The sequence below is a fragment of the Lolium perenne genome, chromosome 2 (genome assembly GCF_019359855.2).
Source record: "Lolium perenne isolate Kyuss_39 chromosome 2, Kyuss_2.0, whole genome shotgun sequence".
In the NCBI taxonomy this organism is placed as follows: Eukaryota; Viridiplantae; Streptophyta; class Magnoliopsida; order Poales; family Poaceae; genus Lolium; species Lolium perenne.
In genome coordinates, this window is record NC_067245.2 from 317,691,878 (window position 1) to 317,719,282 (window position 27,405).

The 27,405-nt window shown below is 51.4% G+C and overlaps 2 protein-coding genes across 3 annotated transcripts in view; one reads left to right on the forward strand and one right to left on the reverse strand.

Moving 5' to 3' along the window:
* Nucleotides 1-27,405, reverse strand: part of LOC127336710 (4-coumarate--CoA ligase-like 1) — a 287,662-nt gene that overhangs the window by 136,412 nt on the left and 123,845 nt on the right. The window lies entirely within an intron of this gene.
* LOC127336713 (patatin-like protein 1) lies at nt 13,847-20,986 on the forward strand. Its single transcript, XM_051363548.2, has 5 exons — nt 13,847-14,204; nt 14,983-14,985; nt 19,708-19,885; nt 19,998-20,159; nt 20,276-20,986. Exons 1-5 carry the CDS (start codon nt 13,897-13,899, stop codon nt 20,852-20,854), a joined length of 1,230 nt encoding a protein of 409 aa, XP_051219508.1. The 5' UTR covers nt 13,847-13,896; the 3' UTR covers nt 20,855-20,986.

The following is a 27,405-nucleotide window of genomic DNA, read 5'->3' on the forward strand; positions in this document are numbered from 1 at the left end:
TTTGACCACTACCACGTTGACAGTGGAGCCCTCGAGACGTACCGGCCGGACTAGCAAATTTGCCAAAAGGCCCACTATTTTGTAATTCTTTCAGAGCCAGGGCAGATGGGCCCACCACCACCACCGCTGGGTACTCCCGCCGACGTACTCCGGTGAGGTAATGGTGCCTCTGGCGAGAAGACGGGACCTGGCCGTGCCGCACCACCCGCTCTGCCGGAGGGCGAGGAAGCTCACAGCGAGCCCCCGTGGAGGACGGCCAGGAGGATGGCGCGAAGGAGAGTCGCGCGGTGGGGGGCGGGAGGGGAGGATGGCGTGGGCGGATTCCAGTTGGCCTCCATCGCGAGCACCGACGAGGCTAGAGGGAGCGCACAGACGTGCGCGGCGGGAGGAGATTGGACGGGGCGGCGTCCGACCGGAGATGGGGAAGAAGTCGTCGGGGCGGCCAATTCTTGGCGCTTTGGTTCGATTCCTTGCACCATAAGGGGGAGGATGTGGAGGCGGTCCTGCTGGGCGATTTGGAAGAGCCTGGGAAGGACCGGGACGGCACCACGACATCGGATTGGAGGACGACGACTTGGCCGGAGCAGGGGACGACGTGCGGTTGAAGCAAGGGGACCCGCGGGCGATGTGCGGGTTGACCAGGGGATGCGGCGCGGGTGGAGCTGGGGCGGCGCCGTCCCCAAGCCGCGAGCATGCTGCACCGCCGGCGACGTGCTCCGGCCGATGAGTCTGCGCGGTGACGTGAACAACATCTCTTGAGGGCTTATTTGCAAATATGGAGGGTGACTGGTACGCCTCCCGGGTCCCACTGTGGACGTGGCATCGGTCAACGCGGGTCAAACCAGTTTAGGACCTCGCGTGAGCAACTAACGATAGAATTAGGACCTGTATGTTCAATTTCAAAGAATAGGGACTAAAGTGAAGGTGCGGAGAAAGAATCAGGACCGCCAGTGCGGTTTACTCTTTCAGGAATCAGGAAGTAGTTTGCATCTGGCTCGGTATAAACTTATAATATTGGCGCATAAAAGCACCAAATTCAAATTTATGGGGGCAAATCCTATATGCCGACCAGGTCGGTGGTTACCGCGCGCCGCACACCCCCGCGTGGCGCGGTATGGGCAGGCTTGGTCGGCCCAGTTCGTGTTATTTTTTGTTTTTTGTTTTACTTTTGTTTTCTGTTTCTTTTACTTTTGTTTTCTGTTTCTTTTTTCGTTCTTAAGATTTAATTTTTAAAATTTAAATAAATTTTAAATGTAAAATGTTCTATCTCAAATATTGGAAAAAAATTCAAATTCAAAAATTGTTCAAGTATAAAAATTATTCAAATGCGAAAATTGTTCAAATTCGAAAATTGTTTAAATATGATATTTTTTCAAATTCGAAATTGTTCAAATATAAAAATTGCTCGAATTCGAAAATTGTTTAAATTTAAAGTTGTTCAAATTTTAAAAATGTTCAAATTCGGAAATTATTCATATATAAAAAATAATAAATTTTAAAAATGTGTTCCAATTTAAAATTTGTTCCAATTTGAAAATTGTTCAAATCTAAAAAAATAAAAAAGATGTTTAGGAACTGAAACAGTCGTTCGAAATCGTGGGCCGGGCCCAACAACGGCTGGGGGTGACAAGGTATTAACTTGTCAATGCCTACAGATTGTAGACTAGGGTTTTAGCGGAAGTAGAGGGCAAGTAGATCTCGAGGGTTTCAGCCGGAAAGGTACTCGACTGCTAGAAAAACTAGGGTTATGTTGACAATGAATCGATCCTCTCTTTGTCCCTCGACTCCCCCTTATATAGGAGGCGGAGCCGAGAGTTTCGTGATGTACAAGTTTACCAAGATCGGGAGACTCTCCGAATTCGTCCCGTAATAGTTACAAGCTCTTATTCCTAATACAATTCTATCTTTCCAAATATGTCGAGACTTAATTGGTCTTTCGGGCTTCATATTCTTCGAGTCATGGGCCTTCAACAAAACCCCGGGTACCTTCTTCGGCAGGCCCATTGGGAATGCCTATGTCAGGGGGGTGTGCGGCTCCTCGCTCGCCACCGAGTAGGTCGGTGTAAAGCACCCCCCATTTATGGGGAGCAGCTAACCATCACCATCGCTAAGGGGAAACCGTTAATGGGCCTGGCCCATTAGTTTGGTTGTTTCAAAATTTCCCAAATTCAAAATTTCTTTAGATTTGAAATTTGCTCAGAATTGAAATTTTCTCATATTCGAAAATTGCTTACATTTCAAATTTGACCAGATTCGAAATTTGCTTAGATTTAAAAATTGCCCAGATTCGTAATTTACTCAGATTTGAAATTTGTTCAGATTAAAAATTTGCTTACTTTGAAATTTGTTCGAATTTAAAATTTGTTAAAAAAGAAAAAAGAAAATTCGTAAAAACCCGAGGCCTACTGGCTCCCTGCCTGTTGATGGGCCGCAGCCCAAAACTTCCCATTTGTTGAAACCACGCGGGCGATGGTTTATACAGGATTCGCCCCATCCCCATTTATCGGACCCCAAAATTTGGGTCCTCCTCCCTGACGCCCGCGCGCCAGGGTTCTTTCCGTTCGCTTAAGCAACGCATGTTGGGCCGAGCGCCTATGTAGGCCTATCGACGCGCATCCTAATGCCCGCACGGAATCTTGGAGGACGCTACTCCTTGTACACAGACTTCTGGGCGAGATTGGTATTTAAGCTGGTCGGTAGCATCTTGGCCGCTCGAGGTGGGACTAAACAAGACAGCCCGAACTGTGTTGCGTTGACTGGCTGGCTGTTGCTGACATGTGCTGCTCCTGCGCACTAAATGCCAGCTAGCTGTTCCCGCTCGCTGGCTGCTCGTGTGTATGCAGGTCTTGCATGGAAAGAGAGCATACTACTGCACGCTTCACTGATTGGTCTGCTTTTCTCTTCACACATACTCCTACGTACCTTGGAAATCCAAACTGGCTCTCGGGTCTATTTGCTCTCCCTACTTGAACCAACCAGCAGACGACAGTTGGTCCCCCGGCTGTGTATATGCTCATGTATTGGATTTCGTATCCAGATTATTGAACAGTAGTATTAAGCTCAGAGTCCAGCACATTTATTACCAGCCGCTCGCCACAGGTGCCAGATGACCCAAAAGACGTGCCGGGCTAGACGACACTGATGAAACACTTGTACAACACGGTACCGGAAGCCGGCGACATTTTATGGAGTGGTGGTCGGAGACGGATAGTGGAAATGTAGTCGTCCTCTTGGACGAAACGTCGGCGGCTGTGCCAGGTCCGGCTCCAAATGAGTAGAACTACGACAGTCTCGAAGACGCATTAGCCTCCTCCAACTACGACGATGGCATGGAGAGCATGACCTACCGGGCCTTCTATTTGTTTAAGATTTTTAATGTTTTAATTTAAATTGCACAATCTTTTGCAAAAAAAATTAATGAACTTCTATGTCTATTTAAATTTATGAAGTCTTCAAAGAAAACTTAAATTTTTGGTGGCTGATATTATGGGACTCCCCAATGTGGAACGGCCGGCCCTATTCTTAAATTTATGAAGTTTTCAAAGAAACTTAAATTTTAATGTATGAACAATGTTATATAAGCACTGCTGCTGACGCTTATTTGGGAATCACAAGTAAAGATGCTCTAAGGATGATTTTAATTATCCCCTAGCCGAAAAGAAATTCCATTGCTTTATACGGGAGAGAGTCTGCTCATGTTTTTCCGTCGTAAATCCACAAACCACAAGGCTGCAAAAAGGGAATTCTCGTTGGATATATATAAATCTGTACCACTCACTCCCCTTTTTTTTTGCTGTTGTTAATTACGAGGATGCAATTTCACGAGTCATTATATACCGACGGTACAGGAATGGCCTGCCCACGCCACGTTCATCTCTCTACCCCTGGTCCATTACATCTCATACGATTCACGTACCTGTAACCAATTTTCTACCCATATGTATTCCTTCACCAAAATCAAGTGGCACACCACCCAAACTGGCTCCCGGGTCTATTTGCTCTCCCTACTTGAACCAACCAGCAGACGACAGTTGGTCCCCCGGCTGTGTATATGCTCATGTATTGGATTTCGTATCCAGATTATTGAACAGTAGTATTAAGCTCAGAGTCCAGCACATTTATTACCAGCCGCTCGCCACAGGTGCAAGTACAGACGACGGACGAACGTGTTGGACCAACGTAAACGTCTGGTACCGGTTTCGCTTGAGCATATCCGAAAACAAAAACAAAAAAGCTGGAGCATTAAATTACACGAGTTCATAAATGATGGAACCTTTTACCTGCAGCTTACTTAAGAGCATCTCCACCGGCGGTCCCGATAGCGGTCCGATAGCGTTTTGAGGGCCGGGAGCGAAAATGGGCTCGCACCGGCGCGCCCAAACGGCGCCGGCCAATTTTCGAGCCCAATAGAATCGCCGGCAACCCCGTGCCGGCCCTTCGCCAAGGGCGCGAATCAGGCGCGCCGGCGCTTCGCGGAACGACGGTTTTCGCGGGTGGGGGCGCCTTGTCAGCGAGAAGACGCGGCGGTTCGCATCGGAAACGACGCGGGGAGGTTGGTCATCGGCGTTAATGGCCTCCCATGCGGAAACCCAAACGGCGAGGGCGGCGACTGGCCATGCGGCGTCCACCTACCTTACCCACGCGCCTTCAATGCGCGTCCGCCGCCTCCCTTAAAACCCCACCGGCGACAGAGTAACAAGTACAGGACTAGACATGATAACAAAATAAATTAAATGCAAGTAACTAATTTTTTTGTATTTTTGATATAAAGAAAGCAAACAAGACAGAAAATAAAATAAAGCAAGACAATAAACAAAGTAAAGAGATTGGGTGTGAGAGACTCCCCTTGCAGCGTGTCTTGATCTCCCCGGCAACGACGCCAGAAAATATAGCTGCTGACGTGCGACGGGGATTGCAACGGCGCTAGAAAGTAGCTTCCTTGTGACGGTAAAGCACTCGTCCGTTGGGAACCCCAAGAGGAAGGTGTGATGCGTACAGCAGCAAGTTTTCCCTCAGTAAGAAACCAAGGTTTATCGAACCAGTAGGAAATGAAGGCCACGTGAAGGTTGTTGGTGGAGGAGTGTAGTGCGGCGCAACACCAGGGATTCCGGCGCCAACGTGGAACCTGCACAACACAATCAAGATACTTTGCCCCAACTTAACAGTGAGGTTGTCAATCTCACCGGCTTGCTGTAAACAAAGGATTAAACGTATGGTGTGGAGAATGATGTTTGTTTGCAAAGAACAGCAGAGAACAATGATTGCAGTAGATTGTATTTCAGATGTAAAAGAATAGACCGGGGTCCACAGTTCACTAGTGGTGTCTCTCCAATAAGATAAATAGCATGTTGGGTGAACAAATTACAGTTGGGCAATTGACAAATAGAGAGGGCATAACAATGCACATACATATCATGATGACTAATATGAGATTTACTTAGGGCATTACGACAAAGAACATAGACCACTATCCAGCATGCATCTATGCCTAAAAAGTCCACCTTCGGGTTAGCATCCGCACCCCTTCCAGTATTAAGTTGCAAACAACAGACAATTGCATTAAGTACTGTGCGTAATGTAAACAATACAAATATCCTTAGACAAAGCATTGATGTTTTATCCCTAGTGGCAACAGCACATCCATAACCTTAGAACTTTCTGTCACTGTCCCAGATTCAATGGAGGCATGAACCCACTATCGAGCATAAATACCCCCTCTTGGAGTTACAAGTATCAACTTGGCCAGAGCCTCTACTAGCAACGGAGAGCATGCAAGATCATAAACAACACATATATGATAGATCAATAATCAACTTGACATAGTATTCCATATTCATCGGATCCCAACAAACACAACATGTAGCATTACAAATAGATGATCTTGATCATGATAGGCAGCTCACAAGATCTAAACATGATAGCACAAGAGGAGAAGACAACCATCTAGCTACTGCTATGGACCCATAGTCCAAGGATGAACTACTCACGCATCAGTCCGGAGGCGGGCATGGTGATGTAGAGCCCTCCGGTGATGATTCCCCTCTCCGGCAGGGTGCCGGAGGCGATCTCCTGAATCCCCCGAGATGGGATTGGCGGCGACGGCGTCTCCGTATGTTTTCTCGTATCGTGGCTCTCGGTACTAGGGTTTTCGCGACGGATAGAATATATAGGCGAAGGGGCAGAGTCGGGGGGCCCACCCCATAGGGCGGCGCGGCCAGGGGTGGGGCCGCGCCCCCCTAGGGTGTGGCCGCCTCGTCGCCCCTCTTCGTCTCCTCTTCGGACTTCTGGAAGGCTCTGTGGAAAATAAGACCGTGGGCTTTTGTTTCGTACAATTCCGAGAATATTTCCTGTTTAGGATTTCTGAAACCAAAAACAGCAGAAAATAGGAACTGGCGCTTCGGCATCTTGTTAATAGGTTAGTGCCGGAAAATGCATAAAAATGATATAAAGTGTATATAAAACATGTGAGTATTGTCATAAAACTAGCATGGAACATAAGAAATTATAGATACGTTTGAGACGTATCAGCGTGTTTTTCGGCTCACACGGGGCGTTCCATGATTCGCCGGTGGGTTTCTGAGTCCAATAAAACCGTCGGTAACCCTTGCCCATCCTACAGATAGGGTGTGAAAGGGCGCGCCTACGCCTTGTGCCACGTAGGTTTTCGATAGTAGCGTTGTCCTGGCAGCGACACAAACTCCACGTTACATTTTAAATGACCGCGTAGAGGAGGCTGATTCTTGTCTTCAATGAACGTGTTGGTTTCCGAGGCGGCAATATGGCGGGATACCACCAGTTCGCTCCACACGGCAACGACAGAGCTGTCGCCGTCTTCAATGCGCACACCGTCCTCAATTATAACCCCACCCTTCTTTGCGTGCCCTTCTCCATTCATTCTTGTCGTTCCTCCAAAAACCATCACCGCCACCCACCTTCTTCTCGGCGATGGCACACAACCACGAAGTCGGGGGCAACGGTGCCGGCGGGCTGGGACGATGAGCACCGCCCAGCACCGCCTGCTAAACCTCAATCTTGTGGAGGCGGCGGTGCATCAAAAAGTGGCCTCCTTGTGATGCGGTATTATCGGCTGCCACACGGTTGTCACATGTATAACGGTGGGTATGTGGTTTCACCGTTGCTGGAGGGGGCATAGCTCCGCGCCCTGATCATGGAGCGAGCGTAGCTGCCCCAGTAGCAGCTGAACGACCCAGCACGGGGGCCGAACATCCAAGAGTGGTTGGGCGTGTTCCAGGGCAAGGGAGAGGTGAAAAGAGCCTGCTTCGCCATCGCCGACTCCGAGCGGTTCAACCGCATCGGCCGGTGAGCGTGGTGGCACGAGTAAGATGTCAACCAAGCGTTCACCGCGCATGGTCACCACCCCCGACACGACCACATTTTCCAGAGAGTGTCCTTTCCCGCGTAGTCCCGACCAGGTTCAAGCTCGTCCAGATCGGTGTCGTGCCATCGTTCCTTGCCGTACCCGCCACCACAAACCTCTAGTGGAATGGTCATCCTTGAGGCACCGCACGGGCTTTCTTCTGCCCCGACGCCGGTGCCCTTCGCTCGAAGAAAGAGGAGCATTCGCCGCCACACGAGTGCATGTACCTCCGGGCTCCCGAAGAAGGAGGTGTCCATGAAAAAGGAGAAGGTCGTCATCCTGGTGCTGCCACCATCAAGGGAGAAGAAGTGGTGGGACATCGAGCTCGAGATCTAAGCGATGCACCATGTGCCAGATGACCCAAAAGACGTGCCGGGCTAGACGACACTGATGAACCACTTGTACAACACGGTACCGGAAGCCGGCGACAATTTATGGAGTGGTGGTCGGAGACGGATAGTGGAAATGTAGTCGTCCTCTTGGACGAAACGTCGGCGGCTGTGCCAGGTCCGGCTCCAAACGAGTAGAACTACGACAGTCTCGATGACGCATTAGCCTCCTCCAACTACGACGATGGCATGGAGAGCATGACCTACCGGGCCTTCTATTTGTTTAAGATTTTTAATGTTTTAATTTAAATTGCACAATCTTTTGCAAAAAAAAATAATGAACTTCTGTGTCTATTTAAATTTATGAAGTCTTCAAAGAAAACTTAAATTTTTGGCGGCTGATATTATGGGACTCCCCAATGTGGAACGGCCGGCCCTATTCTTAAATTTATGAAGTTTTCAAAGAAAACTTAAATTTTAATGTATGAACAATGTTATATAAGCACTGCTGCTGACGCTTATTTGGGAATCACAAGTAAAGATGCTCTAAGGATGATTTTAATTATCCCCTAGCCGAAAAGAAATTCCATTGCTTTATACGGGAGAGAGTCTGCTCATGTTTTTCCGTCGTAAATCCACAAACCACAAGGCTGCAAAAAGGGAATTCTCGTTGGATATATATAAATCTCTACCACTCACTCCCCTTTTTTTTGCTGTTGTTAATTACAAGGATGCAATTTCACGAGTAATTATGTACCGACGGTACAGGAATGGCCTGCCCACGCCACGTTCATCTCTCTACCCCTGGTCCATTAAATCTCATACGATTCACGTACCTGTAACCAATTTTCTACCCATATGTATTCCTTCACCAAAATCAAGTGGCACACCACCCTATGCGCTAGTGGACCAATCACCACGCGGGAGCACGTGCGCCCGAGAGCCAAATCGCTGCTCCCAGCTCGTAGCTGCTTGTGTCACACTTATGAAAAAAAAACATGCATGTATACACATATAGAGAATAGTACCCAAAAATTCCTATCTTTTAGACCAAGCATATAGTCATATGTAAAAAATGAGCATAAAAATTATAATTTGCACAAACTTTAAAACCAAGATAAAATATCTGAGGGGAAAAAATCATTTATAATGCACTCGGAGATATCTAAGGAAACATGCCCCTGAATTATGAGGAACAAGAATATTGCGTCCGAGGAACACATTTCGTCTAATCGGCGAAGAAAAATATTGCGCCAGAGTATCCTCCCATCTATTTGAGAACAAGAGCCTAGACGGAGGGGAACAACATCCTAAACATGGAGGAACAACAACCTGGACGGAGGGGAACAACAGCCTAGACGGTGGGGAACAACATCCTAGACGGCTGGGAACAACAACCTGAACGGAGGGGAACAACATCCTAGACGGTGGGGAACAATAACCTGAACGCAGGGGAACAACTACCTAGACGGAGGGAAACAACAGCCTAGACGGTGGGGAACAACATTGTAGACGGTGGGGAACAACAATTGAACGAAGGGGAACAATAAACTGGACGGAGGGGAACAACAGCCTAGACAGTGGGGAACAACATCCTAAAAGGTGGGGAACAACAACCTAGATGGAGGGCAACAACAACATAGATAGAGAGGAACAACAGCCTAGACAGTGGGAACAACAAACTACACGGAATGAAACAACAACCTAGATGGAGGAGAACAATAGCCCAACCGATGGGGAACAACACATCATAGGCGGTGGGGAACAAGAGCCAAGACGGATGGGAACAACAACGTAGATGGTGTGGAACAACGTAGACGGTAGGGAACAAGAACCTAGACGGTGGGGAACAAGAGTGTAGTCGGAAGGGAACAACAACCTGAATGGAGAGAAACAAACAACCTAGACAGTGGAAACAACAACCTACACATAGGGAAACAAAGAGCCTAAACATAGGGAAGAACATCCTAGACGGTGAAAAACAACAACATAGACGGAGGGAAACCACATCCTAGATGGAGAGCAACATCATAGACGGAGAGCAACAACAGGGGGAGAAATAAAAGCCTTGACTGAATGGAACAACAACTTAGCTGGAAAAAAAATGTAAAAAAGAGGAAAGAAAAAAGCCATGTGTAGAAAAGAATGTAAAAATGAAGAAATAATGTTAAAAGAAATAAAATCGTGTGAAAGGAGAAAAGGAAAAAATATCCTATCTAAAATTACAAGAAAACATAAGTGCAAATGAGAAAGGAACGTGCGTAGAGATATGGGAAGAGCGCGCACTATTAAACAGCAACACCCGACGAGCGCAGTGGCTAGACCACCGATCGTCCAAACAGCGGAGGCCGGTTCGAATCCCTCACGCTAGTTAGCATGCACGGTTTCAGCATCGTAGCATGATACCTTCCGTCGAGCACCTTCCATACTACCAAAGCATGCATCACCGGATCGTCCTCAACACCCGCGCCCAGTCTACAGTGGTGGTGCGAACCGCCGGCTGAGAAAGCATATTGCTGCTTCCAGCATGTGAAAACCAGAGCCAGATGTCCGGTGTTCCTTCTTCCACTGCATGTCTTCAGTTAACCCATTCAAACATTTTTCTTGGCCTGAAACTGTATACTTTGCGCGCTCTCTCACTCCAAAAATAGGGGCAGCGCACGGTAACCGCACAAGCCAACGTTCCAGCCACTCGCTCGTCCCCGATCGCAGTAGCAATCAACATCCGATGATCATTGATATCGATCTACACAATTCACATCTTGAGTGGTGATCGATCTTGTTCATCTTCTTGATCGTCGATCGATCGGGGTGCCACTGGTCTTTTGACGCCCGCGGTGGGGTACGTCGATGGCGGCGAGCTACGCATGCCGGCGTCCCTGCGAGTCTTGCAGCACGAGGGCGATGGCGGGGAGTGTCGTCGGCCAGCCGGTGGCGCCGGGGCAGAGGGTGACGATCCTGACCATTGACGGTGGCGGCATCCGAGGCCTCATCCCAGGCACCATCCTCGCCTTCCTCGAAGCCAGGCTGCAGGAGCTAGACGGGCCGGACGTGCGCCTGGCGGACTACTTCGACTGCATCGCTGGGACGAGCACTGGTGGGCTCATCACCGCCATGATCACCGCGCCCGGCAAGCACAGGCGCCCGCTCTTCGCCGCCAAGGACATCAATCGCTTCTACCTCGAGAACGGCCCATACATTTTCCCCCAAAGGCGAGTCTCTCCATAGATTACTGTTTCGTGGACGAAAACGTACAGACAATCTCATCAATCTGACCTGAAGTGGAGACGGAGTTTTGGCCTTGGGATGGAGCGCCCTCCGCCTCTGCCGGCTAGGCGGCCGGCGGCAGCCGCTCCCCTGTAGCCAGCCCAGCCCCAGCGTCCCCTTGCACCACCATCAGGACCAGTGATGACCTGATGGGCCTTTACCGTGAAATGTCGTTATATCGTGCACGCTAGTTAGCATGCACGGTTTCAGCATCGTAGCATGATACCTTCCGTCGAGCACCTTCCATACTACCAAAGCATGCATCACCGGATCGTCCTCAGCACCTGCGCCCAGTCTACAGTGGTGGTGCGAACCGCCGGCTGAGAAAGCATATTGCTGCTTGCAGCATGTCGTGAAAGGAAAACCAGAGCCAGATGTCCGGTGTTCCTTCTTCCACTGCATGTCTTCAGTTAACCCATTCAAACATTTTTCTTGGCCTGAAACTGTATACTTTGCGCGCTCTCTCACTCCAAAAATAGGGGCAGCGAACGGTAACCGCACAAGCCAACGTTCCAGCCACTCGCTCGTCCCCGATCGCAGTAGCAATCAACATCCGATGATCATTGATATCGATCTACACAATTCACATCTTGTGTGGTGATCGATCTTGTTCATCTTCTTGATCGTCGATCGATCGGGGTGCCACTGGTCTATTGACGCCCGCGGTGGGGTACGTCGATGGCGGCGAGCTACGCGTGCCGGCGTCCCTGCGAGTCTTGCAGCACGAGGGCGATGGCGGGGAGTGTCGTCGGCCAGCCGGTGGCGCCGGGGCAGAGGGTGACAATCCTGACCATTGACGGTGGCGGCATCCGGGGCCTCATCCCAGGCACCATCCTCGCCTTCCTCGAAGCCAGGCTGCAGGAGCTAGACGGGCCGGACATGCGCCTGGCGGACTACTTCGACTGCATCGCTGGGACGAGCACTGGCGGGCTCATCACCGCCATGATCACCGCGCCCGGCAAACACAGGCGCCCGCTCTTCGCCGCCAAGGACATCAATCGCTTCTACCTCGAGAACGGCCCATACATTTTCCCCCAAAGGCGAGTCGCTCCATGGATTACTGTTTCGTGGACGAAAACGTACAGACGATCTCGTCAATCTGACTGAAGTGGAGACGGAGTTTTGGCCTTGGGATGGAGCGCTCTCCGCCTCCGCCGGCTAGGCGGCCGGCGGCAGCCGCTCCCCTGTAGCCCAGCCCAGCCCCAGCGTCCCCTTGCACCACCATCAGGACCAGTGATGACCTGATGGGCCTTTAGCGTGAAATGTCGTTATATCGTGCATGCTAGTTAGCATGCACGGTTTCAGCATCGTAGCATGATACCTTCCGTCGAGCACCTTCCATACTACCAAAGCATGCATCACCGGATCGTCCTCAGCACCCGCGCCCAGTCTACAGTGGTGGTGCGAACTGCCGGCTGAGAAAGCATATTGCTGCTTGCAGCATGTCGTGAAAGGAAAACCAGAGCCAGATGTCCGGTGTTCCTTCTTCCACTGCATGTCTTCAGTTAACCCATTCAAAAAAATTTCTTGGCCTGAAACTGTATACTTTGCGCGCTCTCTCACTCCAAAAATAGGGGCAGCGCACGGTAAGCGCACAAGCCAACGTTCCAGCCACTCGCTCGTCCCCGATCGCAGTAGCAATCAACATCCGATGATCATTGATATCGATCTACACAATTCACATCTTGTGTGGTGATCGATCTTGTTCATCTTCTTGATCGTCGATCGATCGGGGTGCCACTGGTCTGTTGACGCCCGCGGTGGGGTACGTCGATGGCGGCGAGCTACGCGTGCCGGCGTCCCTGCGAGTCTTGCAGCACGAGGGCGATGGCGGGGAGTGTCGTCGGCCAGCCGGTGGCGCCGGGGTAGAGGGTGACAATCCTGACCATTGACGGTGGCGGCATCCAGGGCCTCATCCCAGGCACCATCCTCGCCTTCCTCGAAGCCAGGCTGCAGGAGCTAGACGGGCCGAACGTGCGCCTGGCGGACTACTTCGACTGCATCGCTGGGACGAGCACTGGCGGGCTCATCACCGCCATGATCACCGCGCCCGGCAAGCACAGGCGCCCGCTCTTCGCCGCCAAGGACATCAATCGCTTCTACCTCGAGAACGGCCCATACATTTTCCCCCAAAGGCGAGTCTCTCCATGGATTACTGTTTCGTGGACGAAAACGTACAGACAATCTCGTCAATCTGACTGAAGTGGAGACGGAGTTTTGGCCTTGGGATGGAGCGCCCTCCGCCTCCGCCGGCTAGGCGGCCGGCGGCAGCCGCTCCCCTGTAGCCCAGCCCAGCCCCAGCGTCCCCTTGCACCACCATCAGGACCAGTGATGACCTGATGGGCCTTTACCGTGAAATGTCGTTATATCGTGCACGCTAGTTAGCATGCATGGTTTCAGCATCGTAGCATGATACCTTCCGTCGAGCACCTTCCATACTACCAAAGCATGCATCACCGGATCGTCCTCAGCACCTGCGCCCAGTCTACAGTGGTGGTGCGAACCGCCGGCTGAGAAAGCATATTGCTACTTGCAGCATGTCGTGAAAGGAAAACCAGAGCCAGATGTCCGGTGTTCCTTCTTCCACTGCATGTCTTCAGTTAACCCATTCAAACATTTTTCTTGGCCTGAAACTGTATACTTTGCGCGCTCTCACACTCCAAAAATAGGGGCAGCGCACGGTAACCGCACAAGCCAACGTTCCAGCCACTCGCTCGTCCCCGATCGCAGTAGCAATCAACATCCGATGATCATTGATATCGATCTACACAATTCACATCTTGTGTGGTGATCGATCTTGTTCATCTTCCTGATCGTCGATCGATCGGAGTGCCACTGGTCTGTTGACGCCCACGGTGGGGTACGTCGATGGCGGCGAGCTACGCGTGCCGGCGTCCCTGCGAGTCTTGCAGCACGAGGGCGATGGCGGGGAGTGTCGTCGGCCAGCCGGTGGCGCCGGGGCAGAGGGTGACGATCCTGACCATTGACGGTGGCGGCATCCGGGGCCTCATCCCAGGCACCATCCTCGCCTTCCTCGAAGCCAGGCTGCAGGAGCAGGACGGGCCGGACGTGCGCCTGGCAGACTACTTCGACTGCATCGCTGGGACGAGCACTGGCGGGCTCATCTCCGCTATGATCACCGCGCCCGGCAAGCACAGGCGCCCGCTCTTCGCCGCCAAGGACATCAATCGCTTCTACCTCGAGAACGGCCCATACATTTTCCCTCAAAGGCGAGTTTCTCCATGGATTACTGTTTCGTGGACGAAAACGTACAGACGATCTTGTCAATCTGACTGAAGTGGAGACGGAGTTTTGGCCTTGGGATGGAGTGCCCTCCGCCTCCGCCGGCTAGGCGGCCGGCGGCAGCCGCTCCCCTGTAGCCCAGCCCAGCCCCAGCGTCCCCTTGCACCACCAGCCTCCGTTGGCGCTCGACCAGAGCTCTAGCGCCACCGCAACCGCGCCCCCAGTGCGCAGCACCAGGTCCCATCCCGCGTGCAGCGCCATTCCTGCCGCGCACGTCCACCCCCTGCCCACGGCCGCTCGTCGCCCTGGCGGCTCCTCCAGTCCTCCTCGGTTGGTCCCTCCGTCGAGGGTGGCGGCGCCGTCGCCGCTCGCCGTGCTCGTCTCGCTGCTTGGTCTGGTCCAGGTGAAGTTTTCCAGGACTACGTCCTCTCTCGTTTCTCCACGCTCCCATCCTTCAGTCCCGGTGACCCCCCCCCCATTTTCGTCGCCGTGCTTCTCCCCCACCTACATGGAGAGCATCCTCTCCTTCTGGTCTCGGTGAAACGCAGCTCTCGCCTGGCCTCCAAGGAGTTCCAGCTCTACAAGCCGGTTGAGGTGCGCGCCATGAAGAGTCGGGGGCTCAAGGATGCGCTCGACGGGTGCATCGCCGTCCTGCAGAAGCAGGTGCGGAAGCACGACGCTTTCTCGGCGGTGACCAAGCGTGCTGTGGATGCCCTCTCCGCCATGATCTGTGCTTCGTCGGTGCCCTCCGGTTCCGATGATTAGATGGCTCCCTGTGTCCCTGCTCCGGCGCCGCTGCTGCCGGCCCATGATGGATTGAGCACCTGCTGCTCGGTTCCGTCCTCCCCATCCTCACCTGTCCTCCTTCGAGATCGCCGATGCCATTGGCAGCTCCGATGGGATTCTAACTGCCTGGGACCCCAACCAATTCTCTTTAGTGGCCTCCCGTCGCAATCTCCCTAACCACCACCCTGCATGCAGTCCTCGCTCTCGATCTTGTTGTTGCGGTTACCAACATCTACGCCCTAGCCGATCACTTCCTTTCCTCCACCTTCCTCTCCGAGCTCGAGTCCCTTGGCCCCCTCTTCCCCATCCCCTGGCTTGTTGTGGGCGATTTCAACCTCGTCCGCGACCCCAGTGACAAAAACAACGACAATTTCGACCTGTCTCTGGTGACAGCTTTCAACAATTCTATCTGTAGACTTGCCCTCTTCGAGCTCCCGCTTCTCGACCGACTTTATACTTGGTCCAACAAAAGAGATGCGCAGGTTCTTGCTAGGCTCAATCTCGCCCTTTTAAACCAAGCTTGGAATCTAGCTCTTCCCAACTCTTCGCTCTCCTCCCTCCACCGTCCAACCTCTGACCATGTCCCTCTTCTTATCACTGCCTCCACCACCATCCCTAGAGCCTCTTGTTTTCGTTTCGAGAACGCTTGGCTGTTGGATCCCCTTTTCCTCCCCACCACCCTCCCTGCCTGGACCATGCCTGCTGTCGTGGATGATGCGGCGGGTGACCTCGCCGCTCGCCTGAAATCCTTCCGCACTGCTACCAAGGTTTGGAAACGCCCCCACCTTTTCAACCCCAAATTTGAAAATAACTGCAAGTTCCTTATTGATATGCTTGATCTGTTTGAGGATACTCGGATGCTCTTCGTGGATGAGCTCTCGCTGTGTGTCTTGTGCAAGTCGACGCTCGAGCATCTGGTGCTGCAGCAAGCTGCTCGGTAGAAACAACGCGGCAAATTTAGAGTGGTTTCCGAAGGGGACGAGAATTCGCGCTTCTTCCACGCTCGCGCCTCGCAACGTCTGCGCCGCAACTCCATTCGTGCGCTAGATGTTGATGGCGTGACCATCGTCTCGCACGAGGCCAAAGCCGCCGCCCTCTTTTCCTTCTACAACAACCTGCTGGGGCGGCGCACGGAGGACACCTAGGATTTTGACATCGATGAGCTCTACAATGGCTGCCCCCATATCGACGGGGCTGCCCTTGTTGGGCCGTTTTCGGCCCAGGAAATTGAAGCGTCCGTCAACTCGCTGGATCGTGCAAGCACTCTGGGCCCTGATGGGCTTGGGCCTAGCTTTTACCGCGCCGCTTGGGCCACCATCAACCCTACCTTGCTTGGCCTCTTCAAAAAATTCCACTACCGTGCGGCAGATCTTGAACGCATCAACAAGGCGCACGTGGTTCTCCTTCCCAAGCTCACCGGCGTTCTCACTCCGGCCTCGTACCGGCCAGTTTCGCTCCAGAACTGCTCCATCAAGGCTATCTGCAAGGCTCTGACGACCCGGCTCCAGCGACGCATTGGCGCGATCATCGACGTGGACCAGACTGGCTTCCTCTCTGGCCAAAGCATCTCCGAAAACTTCATCTACACGACGGAGCTGGTCCAGACGTGCTTTCGCCGTTGTGCCCCCTGCATCGTCCTCATGCTAGATTTCGCCAAGGCCTCCGACTCCGTCAGCTGGGCCAGTCTACGCTAGATCATGCTCACGCGTGGCTTCCCCGTCCTCTAGTGCGATTGGATGGACTCCACCTTCGCGTCCTCCCGCTCCGCCGTCCTGCTTAACGGCGTGCCGGGGCAGTGGATTCACTGTTTGCGCGGGCTACGGCAAGGCGATCCCCTCTCGCCGTATCTCTTCCTCATCACGATCGACGTCCTCCAGCGGCTTGTCTGTCGTGACGACGTCGTCCAGCACCCCCTCGTCGACGCCGCCCCTACCCGGTGCTCCAATATGCCGACAACACGCTCATCATCCTTCGCGTCGACGTGGGAGCGGCGCAGCGGCTTCGTCTCCTCCTTTGCCAATTCGAGCGCGCCACCGGCCTCTGCATCAACTATGCGAAGAGCACACTCGTCCCCATGCATGTGACGCCTGCCGTCCTCGCCGGCATCCAGGACATGCTCCAGTGCAGGCTGGAAGGGTTTCCCCAAACCTACCTGGGGTTGCCGCTGTCGGCGGAAAAGCTTCGCCTCACTGCGTTCGGTCCGCTGATCGCCAAGGCGGACAGATACCCCTCGGGATGGCGCGCGCTCCTGCTCTCCTCCGGAGGGCGCCTGGTGCTCTTGAACGCCATCCTCGACACACTCCCCACTTTTTCCATGGGGGCTCTTGAGATGCCACTAGGGGTGATCGCTGCTCTGGACCGGCTTCGCTGCACTTTCCTCTGGGCTGGCTCTGATCGCGTATCCGGAGCGAAATGCTTGGTGGCCTGGGACCTTGTCTGTCGCGCGAAGGAAGAAGGTGTCCTGGGCGTGCGCTCCCTTGTTGAGCAGAACGCTTGCCTCCAAATCAAGGTCCTGCACCGGCTGCACTCTGTGACGGACGCGTCGTGGCCTCGTTGGGTGTGGACAAGTCTAGACGGGGCTCCTCTTGACCTAGTGGGGAGAAACGCCTCGCTCTACGGCTCTCACTGGACCTCCCTCCTTCGTCTTCTTCCGCTCTACCGCAGTGGCTCGCGAGTGCACCTTGGCAACGGCGCGCGCACCGCGTTCTGGTTGGACGCCTAGTTGTCGTCGGGGCCCCTCGCAGCAGTGATGCCCGAGCTGTTCTCCGACTGCACGCTCCCTTGTGCCACGGTTCGCCAAACTCTCGCAGACGGCCTCGACAGCTCTCTGGTGCCACGTCTCTCCTCCACCACCGCCCTCCAAAGGAGCTCCCTTCTCCTCACCCTCCGCGACAGTCGCCTCGTCGAGTCTCCCGACGGACGCTCGCTGCCTCTTTGTGCCAAGAGTGGCGGCGTCCTGCGCACCTCCGCTCTCTACAAGCTCTGCACCATTGGCGGTGAGAGCGATGCCCACTTCGAGTTTGTTTGGCGTAATTGGGCTCCTTCCAAGGTCCATTTCTTCGCTTGTCTTCTTGTGCGGGGACGCATGCAATGCCGCGCCAACCTCCATCGCAAAGGGATCCTCGCCATGGCGGACAGCGGGTGTCCCCTCTGCCCTGCTCCCTTGGAAACCCCCCACCACATCGTGTTTGAGTGTCCCTTTGAGCAGCAATTCTTGGCTGCGATGGGCATCCGGCCCGACCCTGCTCTCTCGGCATCCAACACGGCCATGTGTGCGCTGCCGTCGTCTGCGCCTCCCGCCACCGCCTCCACCCTCCGCCTTCTTTTCCTGTGGCACTTGTGGAAGCACCGTAACGGTGTGGTATTCGAAGGGCTCCCTCCCCCTCTTTCGCTGCTGCGCAAGTGCTGCCGTGATGCTGCCATCCTCTGGCGTGCTAGGCTGCCTATGGAGCACTGCGCCGATGTCGATCTTTGGCTCACCTATTTCCTCCCAGAATGACCATGTTCTGCTCCCTAGTTTTTTTTATAAAGGACGCTTTCATTACTATTATGGAAAAGCATTACACCCGGCCTCTGCATAACAAGATGCACACGCCGCACACACGCAAAGTATCAGTGTAGCGCACACACGTAGTAACAGTCTAGTACAAAACTGAAGGAACAACAACATGGAAACACGCCTAAGACGCAGAAGGCTCTATCCGTAGATTATGCCGCTATCCATGTTGGAAAAAAATATCCTTCGCCACATCTTCTAACCGTGTAGATACCTCCATAAAGAGGTCTCGACTCTCTGTGCGCTGAAGCAAAGACCACGAACGGAGCAAAGCAGTGGATCGGTAGATAACATGCAAACAGGAAGAATTAATGTCATGGAAAATCTTGTCATTTCTACATTGCCAAAGCGACCAAATAATCGCAATCGCCCCCACCCGAATAAAAGTTTTATACCTATGTTCCACCCCATTGAGCCAACTGCCAAAAAAATTAGCAACGCTCTGAGGTGGGTACAAGGTAGAACCTATTTGGGTTATTGACCATATAGATCTCGCAAATTGACACTGGAAAAAAAGGTGATTGATCGTCTCATCATGTTGACAAAAGACACACTTTTTACTACCTTGCCAATTACGCTTTACAATATTATCCTTAGTAAGAATTACCCCCTACGAAGATACCAGCAAATACCTTTGTTTTTAATGGTATCTTCATAGACCAGATTTTTTTATTATTAACAACTGGCGTATCAGATTGGATTAGCGCATTATACATTGAATCAACAGAGAATTTGCCACTCTCATTTAGATTCCATCTAACCACACCAGGCCCATTCGTCAACTGAACCCTTTCAAGTCGTTGAAGCAACGTATTCCAGGATACGAGCCTGGGACCTACAAGATCCCGTCTGAATGGCATATCAACCGGCGAATCTTGCATCACCATTGCAATGGTATCAGATTTGTGGCGTACGATACTATATAAAGCTGGATATTGTTGCCGAAGAGTGGTATCTGCTCCCTAGTTGGTTGTTTTTACCCCGAGCTCGCCCCCTCTTTGCGTTGGGCGTTGTCTCCCCCTCCCCCCTGTACTTTGCTGCCACACGGGTTCAGGCGGGAGCCTTTGTGCTCTCCCGGGTAAACAACAATCAAAAAAAAAAAAATCTGACTGAACAGTGATTGATTGACGGGTCGTTAGTTGTGTCAGGAGTGCGCTCGCGGCTGTGATCGCGTCGCTGCGGCGGCCGCGGTACACCGGCAAGTACCTGCGCGGCAAGATCAGGGACATGTTGGGTGACACGAGGATCTGCGACACGCTCACCGACGTCGTCATCCCCACCTTCGATATCAAGCTCCTCCAGCCCATCATCTTCTCAACATACGACGTACCTATGCTAATTTAAAAGTTTCGACAACTCATGATTATGATCCTATCGATTCGATCCATCGTGGATCAAAACCGGCATTAGGCTAAAAAAAAGTGGATCGATCATGCAGGCCAGGAGCATGCCCCTGAAGAACGCGATGCTAGCCGATGTCTGCATCAGCACATCCGCCGCTCCGACCTACCTCCCCGCCTACTACTTCCAGACCGCAGACGACAACGGCAAGACGCGCGAGTACAACCTCATCGACGGCGGTGTAGCGGCCAACAATCCGGTACGTAGCTAAATGTCCCTATGCCAGATGTTCAGTACATGGTGCCTTGCCTGAGCGCAAATGCTTTACCAGCTGATCACTAATTAAATTGTTTGATTGTGCGCGTGAGATCGCAGACGATGGTTACAATGACGCAGATCACCAAGAAGATGATTTGCAAGGACAAGGAGGAGCTGTACCCGGTGAAGCCGTCGGACTGCGGCAAGTTCCTGGTGCTGTCCATCGGGACGGGCTCGACGTCCGACCAGGGGCTGTACACGGCGGAGCAGTGCTCGCGGTGGGGCATCATCCGGTGGCTGCGCAACAAGGGCATGGCACCAATCATCGACATCTTCATGGCCGCCAGCTCGGACCTCGTGGACATCCACGCCGCCGTGCTCTTCCAGTCGCTGCACAGCGACGGCAACTACCTCCGCATACAGGACAACTCGCTCCGGGGTCCGGCGGCCACGGTGGACGCGGCGACGCCCGAGAACATGAGGGAGCTCGTCAGGATCGGCGAGCGGATGCTGGCTCAGCGTGTGTCGAGGGTGAACGTGGAGACGGGGAGGTACGAGGAGGTGCAGGGTGCCGGGAGCAACGCCGACGCGCTTGCCGGGTTCGCCAGGCAGCTCTCCGAGGAGAGGAAGACCAGGTTCGGGCGCCGGCGCAGGAGTACCATGCGTGGGGCTGGCTGTTCGAGATCCAGCTGCTGATCTTGTAATTTCCTTATGTGTGCCAACGTCTCAGCAATCGATGTACAGATAGATCTTTTTTTTTGCGGGATCAACACCGATGTTGTCCTGTTAGTGATGATGGATTAAAATTTAAACGCCATATTTTTACTAGCTAGGGAGCGGAGGCTTTTTTTTTCCGATAAAGGGAATATATATATACTATTAAATTGAAATAGGTGACCGCCTGGTGTCATACTTGGGCTTCTTTTTTCTATTTTCATCTGGCCCAGAGAAAAAGCGGCCCAACTCTTGATTGGCCGGTATGCTAATCTGATTCTCTTGCCATAGCCGTTTTATTGTCCACTCCGATTTGGCCGGGGTAAATATCACATGCATATACGTATTGCAGTCTGATCCGATCTGCCCAATTCTCATTTGTTAGTGTTCGACTTGAACTCCTTCGTTATTGTTCGACTTGAGCTCGTTTGTTAGTGTTCGACTTGAACTTCAAGTCCAACACGTACGTTCTATGCATTGTTAGTCTTAGCCATTCCTAATAGGAGTATGCAAATTCTTGTTATGGCTATTTACCAACACATAAGTAATACATATGCGCGTGAGTAGCCCGTAGGGTGGCGCGAGCCAGCGACGCAGACGTGCGCGCGGTCGGAAGGTTATGTCGGAGGAGGAGCTCAGCGGAGTCGGCAGGCGACGTGGAGGAGCGCGACGCGGGGCAACCGAAGCTGGGCGCGCGCGTATATGCATACTCATGTATACCGGCACGGCGGGCCGCTGGTGCGGGCGGAGCCGCTGCTTGCCGATGCGGCACGACCAGGTCAACGTAGGAGTGCGGGGCGCAGGGGCTGCATGCGTGCTCGTGCCGCTAGCCTGGTTGCTTGGCTTCATGTGTGCGCACGCTAGCGTGTGCCGGCCGACCGCTGCTTTACTGCTGCCCTACTGCTTTGCCGCCGTGGCATCCTTGGCTGTCAGTTGTGCCTTCAGTGCCTTCTTCCGGTAGCGCGGCAGAGGAGCGGCGCGACGGCGGGCGGCAGAGGAGTAACATCGTGGGGGCGGCGTGACGGCGGGCGGCAGAGGAGTAACATTGTGGGGGCGGCGCGACAGATGAACATCATTGCAGGTGGAGAGCGAGTCGTATTCATACACCATATTTTCCATCCGTACCAAACTGCGGCTGCTGCTGTGGTCCTAAACTCAATAGCTTAGGCCAATAAAAGCTTGCCATCTGCCCGGAGCAAATGCCTCCCGGTTCAACCTCGACTTTTCCGTACGATCCTACCGCTAGGAATCGATCAATACAAAGCGAAAAAAAAAAAAATCCACTTTCATCGTGCTTGAAACGCACACGCCGCTAGAAATCGATAAATACAGCGAAGCGATTATGACAAAAAAAAAAATCCAACGATCTAGAGAGATGCCAATGCACGAGCCACTTGGCAGCCCTACAATACGCACAGTACACAATAAGGAGCGCAGAAAAGTGAGAGGAAAAAAAATTAGATTCATGAATTTGACTATTTATGAATTTTAAATATATATTTTTTACCCAGAAAAAACATTATTTGAAACTTTACGCACAAAGAAATATTGTGATGTGGTCTAGAACATGGCGAACCGTCGTGATGTTGCATGATTGTTTCTGCCAAACACAGTTAAACAATGTTGACTCTACCTTTGAAAGCATCTTAAACATAAGAGCCAATATTATTTACACTCTAATGTACTTTGCAAATTTTGTAAAACATTAACATGGTTATATCAATTTATTTCGGAAATAAGTGACTCGGATTTGTCTATTTGCATGTATCTAAACACTAAAATACATCTAGACATACGTAGATCTTGAAAAATCCAAATCACTTATTTCCGAGCGAAGAGAGTATTGAATTTGTGTAAAGTTTAATACTCCCTTTGACCGTAAATACTTTTGACATATTTTAGCCTATCTTTTACAATTTGCGACAATAGTTGTTTCATCGGGCCGTAGCAACGCACGGGCACTATGCTAGTTATACCTAGTCTCTGTAACAACGCAACACCCTAATGGCAATACAGATGCACACAGCTAAAAAAGAGAAAAGAAAACTGAGAAATAAAAGTCCTGTCACAGTATCCTAGGTCTAGCAACAGCAATACATCCACCACAAAGACAACACCTGAAATACAGACTCTCCAAAAGCGACGCCTCCAAAAAGGGAACAGTGCACCAGCGCCGTCATCGCTCGATCAAAGATCTTAGGTTTTCACCCTAAAGATAGTCACCGCTCTCAAAACAATGCCTCCAACAAGGTCATTGCCAGGCACAACCAGTTAAGACCAGACCTTGGGTTTCACCCTAAAAGGTAGGATTCTGAACTTCACCTGTGCTGCCGCCCCCACTTTCATACCACTGCTGCGAATCCCGGAACACCAAGCAAGTTCCTCACCATCACGAAGACTTGGACCTTCTTTAGCTAATCCACCAATCCCGCCTTCATGATATTCTCTGCTTCTGACTTCACCATGGATCCAAAGTCACTTGATGTCAACTCAGGGCAGAGCTTCACGCCGCTCCCTCTGAAACCAAACGGTTGGAATAAAATCATGGGTGCGCGCGACCGAATACCACCCGAACCTGTGAACTCCAGGCAAAAGATGCACTGTTCTATTCGCTATCGGAGCCTTCCGGAACTCATCACTCCGGCTAGATGAAGAAAAATCGGCATCCAGAACGTCTTCATCTTCGCGAAAGAAGAACCCTAGGACCACCACCATGAAAGCCAGAACGGACGGCCCCACACCGCTGCCATGACTGGGAACCACGGTCCATCTTCCTCCTCCAACTCGGCCGGTGGAGGCCGGCAGCTGTCGAGACAGCGGCTACGCACGCCCATGACGCGGAGACGGCTGGCTGCTGCCCGCCAGGATAGCCTGGCCGAGCCTCATTGCCGCCGCCTCACGACCATGTACCTTGCCACCGCCGCTCGGTCCCGCTCCCGCCCTTCCGCCCGGCCGAGTTCCGCCACACCACCGCGTCTCCCGCCATGATCCACGTGATGTAGTCGAAGGCCACCACCACCAGACCCGCCGTCCACCGTCGCCGCCCCTGAAAGACCCCGCCTCCGCGCGAAGGGGAGTCCATGGGCGCGCCACCACCGCCCCTGCCTTTGGCAGCCGGACGCGGCCACCACCGTCGACCCCGATGGCGGCAGCGGCCGGGAAAAGGAAGATCAGCTGCCTTTTCTAGGGTTTGGGTCGTCGCCGGGAGCCGCCTCGCGCGAGACGACCAGGGGCGAAGATCGGATGGGGAGGGAGGAGAGGGGGAGGGTGTAGGGGAGATGCTGGAGGGAAGGGTTGGGTGGGGAGGGAGGTGGCGGCTGGGTGGGGAGGGAGGTGGCGGCTGGGTGGTAGGCAGGCTACGTATCCTAGAAGCTCGATAGTTTTTTTTTTTTGAGAATTCAACACTTTATTGATTAACCAATAACATTACAAAGTTCAAACCGGATACAATCCGGAACAGAATTGCGGAAAAAAGGACTACCAAAGTGTTGAACTCGACGAGCTAAAACATGTGTTGAATTATTAAGCAAACGACTAATATGATGAACAGTCACTGAAGACATAGTTGCAGCCATTGCTTTAATGTCCTCCACAACGACACCAATTAGAGATCGATCTCGTGCAGAAGAGTTAATGCGCTGAACCACAGAGATGCAGTCCGAGGCCAAGATGACTTTGTTCAAGCCTTCATCACGAGCAAGGGTCAATGCACACCTTACGGCTAGTGCTTCTGCAATTTCTGGCGGTGTAACCTCATCAAGAAGTTGGTTGCAAGCAACCAAACAATTGCCGATGTGGTCCCTGATCACGACGCCTACCCCCATCCGATTCGAAGAAGAGAACAAAGCTGCATCGACATTTATAAAGACCGTACCTTCCGGCGGCGGAGACCAACGAGGCGGAGTAGAGGTCTCACGACTTTGGACAACAAGTTTTTTGAAGAGATGCAACAGTATTATGTGAATATAAGCCTTGATCTGCTCGGCTAGACTGCGAGGATGTTTCATCTTCTCATCATTGCGGACTGCATTCCGATGTTCCCACAGGTGCCAACATGTCACAGCCAAAGTGACAGCTTCTTGATCGCTTGATCGATCCAAGAACTCAAAGAGCCATGCCTTCGACGAGGTGAAGGTGCTACGGCCCAACTTGACCGCAAACTCCTCCCCCACTGATCAGGGGGGGAGCCGAAGCTATATTGCTCATACATGGTTAGGCTTATCTCCCCTGTTTAACCACGTCCTTTAGCCCTTGAAGGCGTTCTTAGACGCTAACTTTTTGGTGAAAACAATTACTCTCTCCGATCTAAATTTATTAACGCATCAAATGTTGCATAAAATCTGTATAGATTCAATGAATATGCATCAACTACTAGTTTGGATCAGAGGGAGAATCTTTCTTTGCAGGGAAAAAATTTCAGTCCTTTTTAGCATAACACATCAGTCTTAGAATCTTCTTTTAGGGCTTTTTTAATTCATAGGATTGGTATAGGAATAGTGTAGGATTTAGATTCTATAGGAATATTTTCTACACTAGTTGTTTGATTCATAGGAACATATCCTATAGGAATCTTGTAATGCAAATCCTATATATAGGAATAAAACATTAGGTCCTACCTCATGGAAAAATTCCTTTGGCACAATCAAACACAACTTAATGACTCATCTTCCTATAGATTTAACTAGCCATGACATCCCAATCCTATGCTTTTCCTATTCCTATGATTTTCCTATCCCATGAATCAAAGGAGGCCTTAGAATTTGTGGCTTTGTCATTTAGTTGCCCTTCATTGGATTCCCTTTTCTTTTTGAGAATGCCCTCCATTGGATTCCTGTTGCGCCCGGAGTACCATTTGTCTAAGATTATCGGCCCAATTACTCAAAGGCTTCCATGAGCTGTACAAGACTAGATTTTTCAATAAAGGGAATATATTAATATCGATAGATACCAATTACACCTAACTTATGCAACAACGCAATACCCCAATGGTAATACGGATGCACACAACAAAAAAATGAAAAAGAAAACTAAGAAAAAGAAGTCCCGCTACGGTACTCTAGACCTAGCAACAACAGTACAACCACCACCAAGACATCACCTGAAATCCAGGCTCTCCACCAGCGACGCCTCCAACAAAGAAACGGTGCACAAGCACCGTCATCGCCCGATCAAAAGATCTAAGGTTTTCACCCTAGAGATAGCCCCCGCTCTCAAAACAATGCCTTCAACAAGACCATTACCAGGCACAACCAATTAAGGCCAGACCTTGGATTTTCACCCTGAAAGGTATGACTCTGACCTTCACCTGTGCTGCTGCCCCCACTTGCATACTGCTGTTACAAATAGATATAAAGACAACAGAAAAGGCGGGTGACTGGGGAGAAAACAATAGTCGCCTTTAATATTGTTCGGTTTATTTAAATCGAAAAATTCAGATCCTCCAATTTGCAGCCTATAGCCCTCGGTTGCAGCATATTTTTTTGGGTTGCAACGTAAAATATCATCCGAATTATCACAACATGGTAATACACCCACAAAGCAAAAAAAAGGGGTATATATAACAAATCCCACTAGTAGTGGCAAAAACATTAAAAAAAGTGTGTTGTCACATGCAACATGATACACCAACACATGCAACATATGCGATCAACATACAAATATCACTAAAATACGTTTATAGCATTAAAGAGTGGAATATATTTTTGCATTTTCTGTTCTTTGATATTTTGATATTTTCATGCACTCAAATATTGTTTGGTTTATATGTTCTAATGTCTCCTCTAAGTTCATTGGTTAACAATAGCTAGCTTTCAAAATAAGATGATATCATCCTTTCAAAACAGAGTCCAAAACTTCAAAAGTCGCTGCTCTTGAGAATCTAAACCATTTGGGCATATGGGTTGTTTCGACGAAACATCACATTTTATATATGAAGATTTTATTCGATGGTGCATTTCACAATAATGTTTACTGTGCTTTACATTAACATGATTAATTCAAATTTGCTTACTACTGGGTAATGCATTTTTACATTAATGTGTATTGTTATTTTGGACTTGTTGCCTGCCAAAATCCACCGGCGAGCAGCGACGAGCAACACGAAGAGCCGGGAGGCTCCCAGGACTGCTGGTGGGCCCTGGTCCCTCGGGCAACGGCCCGCAAAACTCCGGCACGCGTCCTGGCTGTTGCGAGGGCGTGCCACCTGACCTATACCTGGTCAGGAAGGTGATGGATTGCTTCAATTATTTCCTGCATGGCAGACACGTAAACATTAAATCCGAGCCTCGATCGGCTCTCAGGTTGCCCTGTGAATCGGCTCAAAGAGCCGATCGACCCATGGTTCGTACTGGATCTACGATAACATGGGGGTCCTGCTTAATCAAAACCAAGTTAAATCGACCTACGACAGTCTAGGGTTTTCACCGCATAATCGGAACGTCCTACACGTAATTGAGCCTGGTAGATACGAAAGATAACAGAAAACTAGTCCTGGAAAAGGCCTAAAAACCAACATAAGGTCGATTCTCGGAACA

Coding starts and splice junctions, on each gene's coding strand:
- LOC127336713 (XM_051363548.2), top strand. CDS start 13,897: ATGGCGGGGAGTGTCGTCGGCCAGCCGGTGGCGCCGGGGCAGAGGGTG. Junction 19,886..19,997: donor TCATCTTCTCAACATACGAC/GTACCTATGCTA, acceptor TCGATCATGCAG/GCCAGGAGCATGCCCCTGAA. Junction 20,160..20,275: donor GTGTAGCGGCCAACAATCCG/GTACGTAGCTAA, acceptor GTGAGATCGCAG/ACGATGGTTACAATGACGCA.